At 46.5% G+C, this 13276-nt stretch overlaps 1 protein-coding gene across 1 annotated transcript; it reads left to right on the top strand.

Moving 5' to 3' along the window:
* Nucleotides 1-264: 264 nt before the first annotated feature.
* On the top strand, nucleotides 265-10213 carry LOC306740179 (uncharacterized protein; the record flags this gene model as incomplete). The annotated part of the gene is made up of 15 exons (XM_079222284.1): nucleotides 265-475; nucleotides 569-643; nucleotides 754-837; nucleotides 955-975; nucleotides 1248-1328; nucleotides 1413-1529; nucleotides 1685-1879; nucleotides 2507-2654; nucleotides 7270-7679; nucleotides 7787-7870; nucleotides 7988-8008; nucleotides 8464-8591; nucleotides 8780-8930; nucleotides 9612-9759; nucleotides 10116-10213. 15 exons carry the CDS (start codon nucleotides 265-267, stop codon nucleotides 10180-10182), a joined length of 1941 nt encoding a protein of 646 aa, XP_079078410.1. The 3' UTR covers nucleotides 10183-10213.
* Between the last annotated feature and the right edge of the window lie 3063 nt (nucleotides 10214-13276).

The raw sequence follows: 13276 nt of genomic DNA, 5'->3' as shown, positions 1-13276 counted from the left end.
ATTCGGAAATCAGAAACAGGTTTATTGATAAGACAAGGAATTTCTTTTGGTGGATTGCAATATTTGAAGAGAAAATATTGCAAAACAGAAGAAGCATGAATTAAGAAGAACAAATTACATTCAAATATGAACATTATTTTCTGAATTAACTGATTGATCTGCAGAATAAATGGCAGAGTAATCAATAACAACTGTAAATGCTAGTTTCAGACAATGTTTGCCGACTCTGTTTCAGGATCCCAGGAGCCAAAGTGACTCGTCCCGATGGGCAGGAAGCTGCTGATGCTGCTGTCCCTGCTCTGCTGTGTCCCTGCAGCCAAAGCCTGTCTGCAGTGTGACCGCAAGATCCGGCAGCTGCTCGAGGACTTCTCCCTGTCCGCTCCCACCGTGTCCGACCAGATCGAATTGAAAAAGATCCGCAACCACGCCTATGTGACCTACAAGGACACCGGCCGGAAGCGAGGGGGAGTCATTGGTGAGCTCGAGACCCGGTTTGGCACAAAAAACAATACGGCCTCTTGTTTTCATTTTGTTTTCCCCCAATTATTGTGTGTTTCCCACTGCTCAGATCGTACCACTCTGTACAGAATCAGAACTGAGTACCAGAGTGACTTGGACCGCTTCTTGAAAACCGAGCACACTGGTGAGAAACATAACGTGTTCCCTTGCATCATCACTGAATATATTGAGACATGACACGGTTATCAGAACAAACTTTACATCCGCCGGAATTTATTTTCTTTTTTTGTTCAGGATCTTTCACACATGAGGCCATTCAGATCATGGAGAAGGGCAGGGAGATCTTAGAAAAACACTTGGACACGTTTATCCGTGACGGTAATTGGCATGAATACCAGCGAGTGGTCTGCACAGTGTGAGGCGGGGCACTTTGTGTCAATCCCCGTCGCGTAAAAGAGGCATTAGTTACAGATGACTTCTTATTCTCTCCCTTAGGATTGTGCCCCAACAAGTGTGGTAAGTCTGTTCCGTGTGATCCTTCCCTCTGTCGCTGTGTGAATCCTCGTAGAGGCACAATGTGTACCTGCAATGTATTCGCTGTGTGTGTGTGTGTGTGTGTGTGTGTGTGTGTGCAGGGCTTTTGAAGCGCCGAGTGATGGATTGCTTCTCCTGCCGTTACAAGTTATTCTTCTGTCACACTCCCACTGGCCGTGAGGACTGCGGTGGTATATTAATATTTACTGATATACTCATATATTTAATTGTTTGTGTGCGTGTTGCTTGTGAAGCTGGTGAACTGGGAGCGCACCATTCTTCAGACTACACGGATCGCGTGCTGTCACGAGTGTGTGAATGTGTCCCTAAGCCAGGCATGTGCGCGGCTAATGAAAACGATTATTCAAGTAATCTAGACGCAAATGAATGAAGCGTCTCTCTTCTTTTTCTTTCTCCAGAGCTCCCACTGCAGGCCGAGGAGGGAGGCCAGGCCGTGCTGAACTGTTTTTTCCCATGGCATCGTCTTCTGTTGGAAAAGCCAGAGTACCACTACTCCTGGGCCCGCGGCGCACCAGGCACCAAACAGGTCTCAACCTCAGACGTGCGCTCAAAACGGAAACCGAAGTCATATCACAGCACTTTAAAACCACTTTGCATACTTCCCGTGATTCCCACGTGTTCGATTCTGTCCCTTATTTAGCTGCACGGTGTCATCGTGACTCTTGAAAAGCTCACCATCACGTCCTTTGTGTGTGTCTGTGTGTGTGCGCGCAGCTCAACGAGAGTGATTTCAAAGCCTTGGTGGTGACAGAAGACGCATCCGTGGTCCTAAATCAGATACGCCCGGACGAACAAGGGACGTACCGCTGCTCTCTGCAGGGCCACGATGGAACCGTCTTCTGCCGGGTCACTTTCCCTCTCGCTGGTAAGAGTAACGCCCTGAGGCGTGACATCACAGAAGAAGAAAAACTGTCAGATAATTGAACTCACACGGCGACACCGCATCTGAGTTAATTTGGCACTTTTTAACGGTTGCCACAAACACCCCAATAAACATGATGTCAACTCAGTAAATGAAACACTTGACGATCAAACGTCTCTGGTTCTTGGTTTTGTAATACAAGCGCTACTTAAATCATTCTCCTCGGGGCCATGGGGTTGTTAAAGGAGATCAATGAATGCATGTTCAAAAGGTAAACCAAAGACTTATAATTAGTTCCTGTATATATATATATATATATATATATATATATATATATATATATATATATCTCTATGTGTGGGTGTTTGTGGTTTGCCTCTGTGAGGACGGATGTAGGGTGTGTCAAATTTCTTTAATAAGTGGGTTTTTTCTTTCCTCTCTATTATGTCGCTGTGTGGGCTTTCTTTTATTTTATGACGCTTATTCTTCCGTACATGTTACTTGTTGCTGCATGGCTTTTGATACAAAGATCACAGGGTTAAAATATGCTTTTTAAACTATTAACTTGGCCTGGCAACAACAACTCCATGAGCTCATCTCTCGCCGCTGTTTTCATTCCTTCCTTCACAGTCGCCCTTTCGCCTGACCAGACTCGCCCGCCCGTCATCGCTCCGCCCTCCCTGCCTCTTCAACTCACCGACATCCTGCTGGTGCCGGTCGTCGCCCTGGTTACGGCTTTGAGTCTGACGGCGAGCGTAGGCCTCATGGTCGTCCTGAGGTGAGAGAGAGCGAGAGACAGCGGGAAGAGGTGGATGTTAAAGAGGTGACGCGGAGCATGACAGTGGAAAGAAAAGATGAAGGAAGTGGTTGTGTAGTCGCACATAGAGGAGGGAATCATGATTTATGGGGTTTATATATATGTCAGATGAAGCTGCAATAAATGTATAAATACATTCATTGTTCACAATTGAGCCGATCACCTCATTGAGCTGTTTTCCCTGAAAATACCGTCACTTTTTCCAGGAAGTGACAGCACAAAAATCAACAGGTGATGGACGGGGTTTTCCTCTTATATGTTTGTGTTCAGCTGCGACTTAAAATGATAAATACTTTTTTTGTTTTGTATCTTCATAGAATGATGATGAGACAGAGGAGCAGCCGAGGAAGAGGAAGAGGCGGAGCCACACGAAACCCGGTGTGATGAAGAACACTGTACAGAGTCTAGGTCATGCACAGAAGTGAGAAAACACTTCTGATCAATACATATTGTTTGTCCTCAACAACCAACCGAGAGCCGTGCATGTGAATCAAACACCCAGATCTCACCAATAAAAGCGAAGGTTTGTGGTGTAATGGAAGCAGAGCGTACAGCACACACACACACAGACACACACACACACACACAGAAAATCCCCCAGAAAGCGCTCAACTTTCCGTAACGTTAAGCACCAGCGATCTGACCCCGTGGGTCACGTTCCCCTTGAGTGGAGTGTTGGCGTTGTCACGTGGGCGTTTATGAGAGGAATCAGGGATGAGGTCAATCTCTTGGATTACAGTGGAGGGTTTTCAGAGATTAATAGCCCCAGCCATCCAATTAATCCTGGATAATCCCCTAGTGGGAGGAGCGGGGGAGGGACGTGGACGGGTAAAAAGCTAGCAGACGTTCTCATGAGGGTTTCCGCTCATGTTTTATTCACTGGTGTGTTTCTTCATCACACTGCCGATAATGATCTCATCATCCTGAAGTCCCCACTTCTTCTACCTCTGCTTCCATTCGCCCTCTGTACACTTTGATGACGCGCAGCTGATTGGAAAAATGTCAAATAGTCGGCCTATATTCACACTGTCATGACCTCCACCCCCTTCCTCGTCGACACGCCTGTCACGTTGTCACCTCTTTCTCACCTTTCGGCATTACCCCCAAAAACGCTCTGATGCGCAGCGTAGGACAGATGAGGAAACACCCGCACCAAACTAAAACTAGAGCGAGAGCGAGTGATCGATCGTTTGACGTACGAGTCACCGCTTCCTGGAACCAGGCTGCTAAGGCTTCATCAATCATTGCTCAGGGACTTCAGGGTACGGGGAGGGGGGGGTCAGTTTGGGTCGTGAGCCTTGCATGCGTAACACAGCTTGCGAGGGGGCGTGTGCGTGTGTGTGTGTGTGTGTGTGTGTGTGTGTGTCGAGACCTGCATGCATGATGACAGGATGCATGTGCGGTGTCGTTTCCTGCCGGGCTGCCGAGACTCATCTCTTCACCGTGGGTTTATACACCGTGTGTGTGTGTGTGGTTGAGGCTATATGTAAATGCTCGCTCAGCTGGCTCTGCCGACAGCCGTGATGTACTGCATACCAAAGTGTGTGTGTGTGTGTGTGACGAGTGGACGGCTTCAGCTTTCACTCGCCGTCAGTGTCATTGAAAACGGAAGATGATGTCTTCTTCACACTGGCAGCAGCAGAGACGAAGGGATGTTGTCTACCGGGCGACTTTCAGCAGAGTCTCCATTTCTGAATGGGGGGGCCGATTTGTCCAAATCTGCGAGACAAGACGGAGGCGGACAGGGATCATCATCCAGTTCACCACTAGATATCATCACATCAAACACTAATCAACCTTAACATCAGACAGGATGGGAGAATACATGACGGCATTGTGGATACAAAATCGACCAGACAGACAGTGTGTTTGTTTGACAATCCAGTTCTACTTATTACCCCGACAGTCTCCAGTATCTGTAGCTATAAAATAGCGCTCTGTGTTTCTGTACTGGGTCTGTGTGCGAGAGCACAGAAGCTTTAATCTGGTAAATGGTGGGTAGATCTTGTTGTCGCCACACATCGGCACCAAGGGTATAACAGAACCAATGACACCATGAAAACACAGGCTATGATCAGAGAAAGTACAGACGCCGTGTCAGCGCGGGTTCAATTACGTTCGGAGCACCTCGGCCACGAGTAAATAACATTTAAGGCCAGGAGCCCTCAAATAACGGCACTGCAGCAAGCCTAGAGTTTTCAGACAAAGCATGGGCCAATCATCCACATCAGAACCATGTTTAACCTCCCAACAGGTTATCATGACGCTCCAGCTCAACGTTCTCGTCTTGTTCTGATGAAGGGTTTTGTGGCAATGCAGCAGGAGGGGAAGGAAAAGCCTGCAAATGCACTCCCTGCAAAAGACATCTTGCGCAATCCTTTACCTTCTCAAGGAGCAGCAGCACCAACTGCCTTGTGAGGAAACCATCATTAATTTAGTGGTTTTACAAGCATTGCTGCACACACACAATGTTTTATTATGCATGAAGAAAAGGCCATTCTGTTAGGAGCCGTTTAGGACAATAGGCTCATTATTGTTGCTGCTTATGGGGGGGAACAAATATATTCAATGCAAAGTGCTGCACAGCAGTTCAACTGTCTATCCTGGTCAGTGCAGTGCAATAATCTGCATTAAACGAGTTTACTCCACAGTTACTGCACGTTGTTGTGTGTTCACATTAGTTTAAGCTTAATGCCCGAACTATTACACTAAAAGAGACGCTGTCGTCTGACCCCGAGAGCACGAGAGAGCCGAGGTGACATTAAACTAACCGATAGAGTGTTTCCGACGCGTCACAGCCCGATCGATAACCCACAACACGCACGCGTCGACATGAACTATTGACTGGCTGCTATCGGGACATACAGTAACCGGCTGTACCGGTTCCCACGAACTTGAGCTCGGGGACGGTCACATACGAAGTGAAAAGCTATGCTGGCCATGTCAATAACGCATACATGAGTTTGAAAATACATTAAAACTGTCGTCGTTTGCGCTGTGGTCGTAAACCAGAGTTATCTTACCTTCGCATCGGACTCTCGCGGTTCATGTGTACAGCTGTCAGCGCAGTAGCCCACTGCGCAGCCGCAGAGCGGTTTGAACTCCAACGGTTACCGCCCAGCGACGAACGATTCGTCCGTTTATCTGTCACTCATCGCCCAATGCGCTTCTGGGAAATGTTGTCTTCGGAACTTTTTCCCAAAAGAGACGAACGTTAGATCAAATGGATTAAGTATTAATAGTATTGAGCAGTATTTTCAAACGTATTGTATCTTCCATTGGCTTGTATAGATACTTTGAATATAGCTGTGTAATGTAACCTCGCTTTTTGTTGTTGTTACTCACTATTTGTCCTTGATGAAGGGCGAACAGACCAGTAGATCGTTGCAGTTGTATGTCACGTTAATATAATTATAGATAAAGTTACTCAATGACCTGAAGAAGCTGACCGTTGAAAAATATCAGCTGGCACGAGACTCCTCGTCCCGAGCACACAGCCCTGTACTGCGACAGTATCATGTCACCTCGGCCACCACTGGGTGGCAGCAACGAGCTACAAACAGGAGGCAGACCACTGGAAACTAAGCTCTGGTGTGTCCTTGGTTACCTTCTTTCCATGTGGATATTGTCATAATTGTTTTTCCATTTGATATCTGTTGGCGAGTAACTTGTGTAGAGGTTAGAGTCATTTATCTAGTAGACCTATGTATATTTTTCTTTATTTAAATGGAGACATTCGTGGTGGTTGTGGCTCCAACTCCTGAATGAAGCTAACGATAAATTGGCTAGCTAACGCAACTAGCAGTATTTTGTTTAGCAGTGACAGTATGCTAGTAGCACTCACAGTAAAGCAGAAGCAGGGACATTGTTTTTTATGCGGCTAACCTAATTACTGTAAACACAAGACAGTACATCAAGATAAGTAGAAGAGGAAACCACGGCTGGTTTCCAGCTGAGCAAAGTCAGGTCAGTTGGTTTTGGTAATTTCAATGTTGTTTCTTTAATCTTTAGGCCTCTAGGAGGAGGCCTGGATCAACATGTATTTTTCTTCATTGTTCTTAAGTTACATGGTTACAGCTCGTTAAATATATATAATTAAGCCTGTTAATCGAGTAGATGATGCACAGTATCATAATCGGCAATTGTTTTTATTTAAAATATGCATTTTCTATGATGAACTATTTCTAAAAACAATCAATTAATTGTTTGATTTTTTTCTTGCAAAATGACCATCATTTGCTAGTGTTTGGGTTTCTCCCTGTTAAACCGGACAGAACTGGTTTTCGGATGATGTCCCCTTGGGCTTTGGGAAATTCAATATTCGGAAATCAGAAACAGGTTTATTGATAAGACAAGGAATTTCTTTTGGTGGATTGCAATATTTGAAGAGAAAATATTGCAAAACAGAAGAAGCATGAATTAAGAAGAACAAATTACATTCAAATATGAACATTATTTTCTGAATTAACTGATTGATCTGCAGAATAACTGGCAGACTAATCAATAACAACTGTAAATGCTAGTTTCAGACAATGTTTGCCGACTCTGTTTCAGGATCCCAGGAGCCAAAGTGACTCGTCCCGATGGGCAGGAAGCTGCTGATGCTGCTGTCCCTGCTCTGCTGTGTCCCTGCAGCCAAAGCCTGTCTGCAGTGTGACCGCAAGATCCGGCAGCTGCACGAGGACTTCTCCCTGTCCGCTCCCACCGTGTCCGACCAGATCGAATTGAAAAAGATCCGCAGACACGCCTATGCGACCTACAAGGACACCAGCCGGAAGCGAGAGGGAGTCATTGGTGAGCTCGAGACCCGGTTTGGCACGAAAAACAATACGGCCTCTTGTTTTCATTTTGTTTTCCCCCAATTATTGTGTGTTTCCCACTGCTCAGATCGTACCACTCTGTACAGAATCAGAACTGAGTACCAGAGTGAGTTGGACCGCTTCTTGAAAATGCAGCACTCTGGTGAGAAACATAACGTGTTCCCTTGCATCATCACTGAATATATTGAGACATGACACGGTTATCAGAACAAACTCTCCATCCGCCGGATTTTAAGCCAAATCCTGCTCTTTTTTTGTTCGTTTTTTGTTCAGGTTCTTTCACACATGAGGCCATTCAGATCATGGAGAAGGGCAGGAAGATCTTAGAAAAACACTTGGACACGTTTATCCGTGACGGTAATTGGCATGAATACCAGCGAGTGGTCTGCACAGTGTGAGGCGGGGCACTTTGTGTCAATCCCCGTCGCGTAAAAGAGGCATTAGTTACAGATGACTTCTTATTCTCTCCCTTAGGATTGTGCCCCAACAAGTGTGGTAAGTCTGTTCCGTGTGATCCTTCCCTCTGTCGCTGTGTGAATCCTCGAAGAGGCACAATGTGTACCTGCAATGTATTCACTGCACGTGTGTGTGTTTGGTGTGTGTGTGTGTGTGTTTGGTGTGTGTGTGTGCAGGGCTTTTGAAGCGGCGAGTGATGAATTGCTTGTCCTGCCGTTACAAGGTGTTCTTCTGTCACACTCCCTTTGGCCGTGAGGACTGCGGTGGTATATTAATATTTACTGATATACTTATATATTTAATTGTTTGTGTGCGTGTTGCTTGTGAAGCTGGTGAACTGGGAGCGCACCATTCTTCAGACTACACGGATCGCGTGCTGTCACGAGTGTGTGAATGTGTCCCTAAGCCAGGCATGTGCGCGGCTAATGAAAACGATTATTCAAGTAATCTAGACGCAAATTAATGAAGCGTCTCTCTTCTTTTCCTTTCTCCAGAGCTCCCACTGCAGGCCGAGGAGGGAGGCCAGGCCGTGCTGAACTGTTTCTTCCCATGGCATCGTCTTCTGTTGGATAGGCCAGAGTACCACTACTCCTGGGCCCGCGGCGCACCAGGCACCAAACAGGTCTCAACCTCAGACGTGCGCTCAAAACGGAAACCGAAGTCATATCACAGCACTTTAAAACCACTTTGCATACTTCCCGTGATTCCCACGTGTTCGATTCTGTCCCTTATTTAGCTGCACGGTGTCATCGTGACTCTTGAAAAGCTCACCATCACGTCCTTTGTGTGTGTCTGTGTGTGTGCGCGCAGCTCAACGAGAGTGATTTCAAAGCCTTGGTGGTGACAGACGACTCATCCGTGGTCCTAAATCAGCTACGCCCGGACGAACAAGGGACGTACCGCTGCTCTCTGCAGGGCCACGATGGAACCGTCTTCTGCCGGGTCACTTTCCCTCTCGCTGGTAAGAGTAACGCCCTGAGGCGTGACATCACAGAAGAAGAAAAACTGTCAGATAATTGAACTCACACGGCGACACCGCATCGGAGTTAATTTGGCACTTTTTAACGGTTGCCACAAACACCCCAATAAACATGATGTCAACTCAGTAAATGAAACACTTGACGATCAAACGTCTCTGGTTCTTGGTTTTGTAATACAAGCGCTACTTAAATCATTCTCCTCGGGGCCATGGGGTTGTTAAAGGAGATCAATGAATGCATGTTCAAAAGGTAAACCAAAGACTTATAATTAGTTCCTGTGTGTGTATATATATATATATATATATATATATATATATATATATATATATATATATATATATATATATATATATATATATATATATATATATCTATATATCTATCTATGTGTGGGTGTTTGTGGTTTGCCTCTGTGAGGACGGATGTAGGGTGTGTCAAATTTCTTTAATAAGTGGGTTTTTTCTTTCCTCTCTATTATGTCGCTGTGTGGGCTTTCTTTTATTTTATGACGCTTATTCTTCCGTACATGTTACTTGTTGCTGCATGGCTTTTGATACAAAGATCACAGGGTTAAAATATGCTTTTTAAACTATTAACTTGGCCTGGCAACAACAACTCCATGAGCTCATCTCTCGCCGCTGTTTTCATTCCTTCCTTCACAGTCGCCCTTTCGCCTGACCAGACTCGCCCGCCCGTCATCGCTCCGCCCTCCCTGCCTCTTCAACTCACCGACGTCCTGCTGGTGCCGGTCGTCGCCCTGGTTACGGCTTTGAGTCTGACGGCGAGCGTAGGCCTCATGGTCGTCCTGAGGTGAGAGAGAGCGAGAGACAGCGGGAAGAGGTGGATGTTAAAGAGGTGACGCGGAGCATGACAGTGGAAAGAAAAGATGAAGGAAGTGGTTGTGTAGTCGCACATAGAGGAGGGAATCATGATTTATGGGGTTTATATATATGTCAGATGAAGCTGCAATAAATGTATAAATACATTCATTGTTTACAATTGAGCCGATCACCTCATTGAGGTGTTTTCCCTGAAAATACCGTCACTTTTTCCAGGAAGTGACAGCACAAAAATCAACAGGTGATGGACGGGGTTTTCCTCTTATATGTTTGTGTTCAGCTGCGACTTAAAATGATAAATACTTTTTTTGTTTTGTATCTTCATAGAATGATGATGAGACAGAGGAGCAGCCGAGGAAGAGGAAGAGGCGGAGCCACACGAAACCCGGTGTGATGAAGAACACTGTACAGAGTCTAGGTCATGCACAGAAGTGAGAAAACACTTCTGATCAATACATATTGTTTGTCCTCAACATACAACCGAGAGCCGTGCATGTGAATCAAACACCCAGATCTCACCAATAAAAGCGAAGGTTTGTGGTGTAATGGAAGCAGAGCGTACAGCACACACACACACATACACACACACACGCACACGCACACGCACACACACAGACAGAAAATCCCCCAGAAAGCACTCCACTTTCCGTAACGTTAAGCACCAGCGATCTGACCCCGTGGGTCACGTTCCCCTTGAGTGGAGTGTTGGCGTTGTCACGTGGGCGTTTATGAGAGGAATCAGGGATGAGGTCAATCTCTTGGATTACAGTGGAGGGTTTTCAGAGATTAATAGCCCCAGCCATCCAATTAATCCTGGATAATCCCCTAGTGGGAGGAGCGGAGGAGGGACGTGGACGGGTAAAAAGCTAGCAGACGTTCTCATGAGGGTTTCCGCTCATGTTTTATTCACTGGTGTGTTTCTTCATCACACTGCCGATAATGATCTCATCATCCTGAAGTCCCCACTTCTTCTACCTCTGCTTCCATTCGCCCTCTGTACACTTTGATGACGCGCAGCTGATTGGAAAAATGTCAAATAGTCGGCCTATATTCACACTGTCATGACCTCCACCCCCTTCCTCGTCGACACGCCTGTCACGTTGTCACCTCTTTCTCACCTTTCGGCATTACCCCCAAAAACGCTCTGATGCGCAGCGTAGGACAGATGAGGAAACACCCGCACCAAACTAAAACTAAAACTAGAGCGAGAGCGAGTGATCGATCGCTCAACGTACGAGTCACCGCTTCCTGGAACCAGGCTGCTAAGGCTTCATTAATCATTGATCAGGTACTTCAGGGCACGGGGAGGGGGGCGTCAGTTTGGGTCGTGAGCCTTGCATGCGTAACACAGCTTGCGAGGGGGCGTGTGTGTGTGTGTGTGTGTGTGTGTCGAGACCTGCATGCATGATGACAGGATGCGTGTGCGGTGTCGTTTCCTGCCGGGCTGCCGAGACGGGGGCGAAGGTTGAGGGGGAGAAGTCTTCTAGCTCGACTCATCTCTTCACCGTGGGTTTATACACCGTGTGTGTGTGTGTGTGGTTGAGGCTATATGTAAATGCTCGCTCAGCTGGCTCTGCCGACAGCCGTGATGTACTGCATACCAAAGTGTGTGTGTGTGTGTGTGTGTGTGTGTGTGTGTGACGAGTGGACGGCTTCAGCTTTCACTCGCCGTCAGTGTCATTGAAAACGGAAGATGATGTCTTCTTCACACTGGCAGCAGCAGAGACGAAGGGATGTTGTCTACCGGGCGACTTTCAGCAGAGTCTCCATTTCTGAATGGGGGGGCCGATTTGTCCAGATCTGCGAGACAAGACGGAGGCGGACAGGGATCATCATCCAGTTCACCACTAGATATCATCACATCAAACACTAATCAACCTTAACATCAGACGGGATGGGAGAATACATGACGGCATTGTGGATATAAAATCGACCAGACAGACAGTGTGTTTGTTTGACAATCCAGTTCTACTTATTACCCCGACAGTCTCCAGTATCTGTAGCTATAAAATAGCGCTCTGTGTTTCTGTACTGGGTCTGTGTGCAAGAGCACAGAAGCTTTAATCTGGTAAATGGTGGGTAGATCTTGTTGTCGCCACACATCGGCACCAAGGGTATAACAGAACCAATGACACCATGAAAACACAGGCTATGATCAGAGAAAGTACAGACGCCGTGTCAGCGCGGGTTCAATTACGTTCGGAGCACCTCGGCCACGAGTAAATAACATTTAAGGCCAGGAGCCCTCAAATAACGGCACTGCAGCAAGCCTAGAGTTTTCAGACAAAGCACGGGCCAATCATCCACATCAGAACCATATTTAACCTCCCAACAGGTTATCATGACGCTCCAGCTCAACGTTCTCGTCTTGTTCTGATGAAGGGTTTTGTGGCAATGCAGCAGGAGGGGAAGGAAAAGCCTGCAAATGCACTCCCTGCAAAAGACATCTTGCGCAATCCTTTACCTTCTCAAGGAGCAGCAGCACCAACTGCCTTGTGAGGAAACCATCATTAATTTAGTGGTTTTACAAGCATTGCTGCACACACACAATGTTTTATTATGCATGAAGAAAAGGCCATTCTGTTAGGAGCCGTTTAGGACAATAGGCTCATTATTGTTGCTGCTTATGGGGGGGAACAAATATATTCAATGCAAAGTGCTGCACAGCAGTTCAACTGTCTATCCTGGTCAGTGCAGTGCAATAATCTGCATTAAACGAGTTTACTCCACAGTTACTGCACGTTGTTGTGTGTTCACATTAGTTTAAGCTTAATGCCCGAACTATTACACTAAAAGAGACGCTGTCGTCTGACCCCGAGAGCACGAGAGAGCCGAGGTGACATTAAACTAACCGATAGAGTGTTTCCGACGCGTCACAGCCCGATCGATAACCCACAACACGCACGCGTCGACATGAACTATTGACTGGCTGCTATCGGGACATACAATAACCGGCTGTACCGGTTCCCACGAACTTGAGCTCGGGGACGGTCACATACGAAGTGAAAAGCTATGCTGGCCATGTCAATAACGCATACATGAGTTTGAAAATACATTAAAACTGTCGTCGTTTGCGCTGTGGTCGTAAACCAGAGTTATCTTACCTTCGCATCGGACTCTCGCGGTTCATGTGTACAGCTGTCAGCGCAGTAGCCCACTGCGCAGCCGCAGAGCGGTTTGAACTCCAACGGTTACCGCCCAGCGACGAACGATTCGTCCGTTTATCTGTCACTCATCGCCCAATGCGCTTCTGGGAAATGTTGTCTTCGGAACTTTTTCCCAAAAGAGACGAACGTTAGATCAAATGGATTAAGTATTAATAGTATTGAGCAGTATTTTCAAACGTATTGTATCTTCCATTGGCTTGTATAGATACTTTGAATATAGCTGTGTAATGTAACCTCGCTTTTTGTTGTTGTTACTCACTATTTGTCCTTGATGAAGGGCGAACAGACCAGTAGATCGTTGCAGTTGTATGTCACGTTAAT

Source organism: Taurulus bubalis, assembly GCF_910589615.1.
Source record: "Taurulus bubalis genome assembly, chromosome: 8".
Classification (NCBI taxonomy): domain Eukaryota; kingdom Metazoa; phylum Chordata; class Actinopteri; order Perciformes; family Cottidae; genus Taurulus; species Taurulus bubalis.
This window is presented reverse-complemented; position numbering and strand designations above follow the sequence as displayed.